The following is a 2,674-nucleotide window of genomic DNA, read 5'->3' as shown; positions in this document are numbered from 1 at the left end:
CAGAGTACATCATGAGAAATGCTGGGCTGGAAGAAGCATGAGCTGGAATCAAGATTGCCAGGAGAAATATCAATAACCTCAGATATGCAGATGACACCACCCTTATGGCAGAAGGTGAAGAGGAACTCAAAAGCCTCTTGATGAAGGTGAAAGAGGAGAGTGAAAAAGTTGGCTTAAAACTCAACATTCAGAAAACGAAGATCATGGCATCTGGTCCCATCACTTCATGGGAAATAGATGGGGAAACAGTGGAAACAGTGTCAGACTTTATCTTTTTGGGCTCCAAAATCACTGCAGATGGTGACTGCAGCCATGAAATTAAAAGACGCTTACTTCCTGGAAGGAAAGTTCTGACCAACATAGATAGCATATTCAAAAGCAGAGACATTACCTTACCAACAAAGGTCCATGTAGTCAAGGCTATGGTTTTTCCTGTGGTCATGTATGGATATGAGAGTTGGACTGTGAAGAAAGCTGAGCGCTGAAGAATTGATACTTTTGAACTGTAGTGTTGGAGAAGACTTTTGATAGTCCCTTGGACTGCAAGGAGATCCAACCAGTCCATTCTGAAGAAGATCAGCCCCGGGATTTCTTTGGAAGTAATGATGCTAAAGCTGAAGCTCCAGTACTTTGGTCACCTCATACGAAGAGTTGACTCATTGGAAAAGATTCTGATGCTGGGAGGGATTGGGGGCAGGAGGAGAAGGGGACAACAGCGGATGAGATGGCTGGAATGCACCACTGACTCGATGGACGTGAGTCTGAGTGAACTCCGGGAGTTGGTGATGGACAGCGAGGCCTGGCGTGCTGCAATTCATGGGGTCACAAAGAGTCAGACACGACTGAGCGACTGAAATGAACTGAACTGAACTGAGGGGTAGAGAGAGGGATTACCTATAAGGGGGCACAAGGAAACTTTTGGGGGTGATGTAAATGTTTACTTTGATTGTGGTGATGGTTTCAAGGGTTTATATATATACATATATATATGCCAAAGCCAAATGGTACATTTTAAATATGTTAAGTTTATTGTACTTCAGTTACAGTTCAATCAAGTTTAAAAATTAAATGATTTCTCTTTCCTTTGCCTATAGGACCATCCCAGCATTTGTATAGTTCTGTAAAGACTCCTGAAAGATCAACCCTGTTGCATTCCACACATGATGTACAGAGTAACACAACAGAACAAAAGGTAGAAAGCTGTATGTCTCAGGTGTTTTGTATTGGCCACTCATTTATCTGGTTAATTTTTTTTTTCTAGGGGGTATCCCCATTCATTGGGCATGGTACTGATTGGTTAGAAATAATGGAGTTCTACACAGATCTGAGTCTTCCTGGTAGAGAAGGCTCTGAGTCAGCTTCATGCTAAATGCACCATGTAGTTGAGCAGAAACTAACAAATATTTGATGATGATAATGATGATGATGATGATAGCTAATGTTTATTGACAACCTGCTGTGGGCCAGGTCCCAGTAGAAGGTAGGGAAAGGTAGAAGGAAGGGAAAAGGGAGAAAGTAGGTGACATAGGATACAAAGATAGAAAAGATATCACTGCTCTTGGGGATGCACTGTCCAGGGATCAGACACATAAACAAAAGTCCTTACAGTCAAATGAGAGGAGACTTTTACTTTGTATAAAATATGAAGCACAGAAAGAGTGGAGAAATAGCCCTGCCTATAGAAATCTAAAAAAGCTTTATAAAAGGAGGGCTTCATTGAATTAGGTCTTGAAACATGAGTGGGAAGTTTTCAGATGAGTAGATGTGAGGATGTAGTGAGGCAGTATTGCAGACAGGCTTACAGTGTTAAGTGAAAGCATGAAAATTCAAGCCAGCAAAACCAGAGCAGTGGAACAGAAGAGACTGAAATGGTAGATTGAAGCCAGAACTTTGTATCCCTTGCTGAAGTAGGAATTTATTCTCTCAGTAGTAGAAAGCCATTGCTGGTTTTTGAGTAGGATGTGAGATAAGAATGATTTGGGTTTTAAAAGATACTCTAGTTGCAGTGTGAGATAGCTACATAGAGATTAGAGGCAAGATAGTTTTGAGTCTAGTGGGATGAAAGTGAAAGTGAAAGTGAAGTCACTCAGTCATGTCTGACTCTTAGCAGCCCCATGGACTACAGCCCAACAGGCCCTCCGTCCATGGGATTTTCCAGGCAAGAATACTGGAGTGGGGTGCCATTTCCTTCTCCATTAACAGCGGCAAGGTATATTATATTTACTTGGAGCTGGTATACTTGGTGACAGCCTTAGTGCCCTCAGACACAGCGTGCTTGGCCAGCTCCCCAGGTAGCAGCAAGCGCACGGCAGTCTGGAACTCCCTAGATGTGATAGTCGAACGCTTGTTATAACGCGCCAGGCGCGATGCCTCGCCAACAATGCGCTCGAAAGTCCAGATAAAAATGATAAAGGCCTGAACTAAGGCTGTGACAATGAGGGTGAACCAGAGGCCACAGATTTAAGATATTTCAGAGTCAGAGTATGTCAGGATTTGGTGACTCAACAGATGTGTGGACCCAGAGAAAAGGAGATGACAATGATGGTGATGATTTAATTTTTGTGTGCAGGTTTTTTATGCTCTCATAGTGCTGAGGCTTACTTCTATCTCAGAACTCATTATCCTCCATCATATTTGTCTGTCTTTTCTACTGGGTGATAAACTTCTTGAGGTC

The 2,674-nt window shown here is 42.6% G+C and overlaps 1 protein-coding gene across 1 annotated transcript; it reads right to left on the bottom strand.

Moving 5' to 3' along the window:
- Window positions 1-2,175: 2,175 nt before the first annotated feature.
- On the bottom strand, window positions 2,176-2,460 carry LOC132344340 (histone H2B type 1-A-like; the record flags this gene model as incomplete). Its single annotated transcript, XM_059883830.1, has 1 exon — window positions 2,176-2,460. A coding segment is annotated over one exon (240 nt), but the record flags the coding sequence as incomplete, so codon positions are not given.
- Between the last annotated feature and the right edge of the window lie 214 nt (window positions 2,461-2,674).

This window comes from Bos taurus, chromosome X (assembly GCF_002263795.3).
Source record: "Bos taurus isolate L1 Dominette 01449 registration number 42190680 breed Hereford chromosome X, ARS-UCD2.0, whole genome shotgun sequence".
In the NCBI taxonomy this organism is placed as follows: Eukaryota; Metazoa; Chordata; class Mammalia; order Artiodactyla; family Bovidae; genus Bos; species Bos taurus.
Note: the sequence above shows the minus strand (reverse complement) of the source record. Positions and strands in the feature narration are given on the sequence as shown.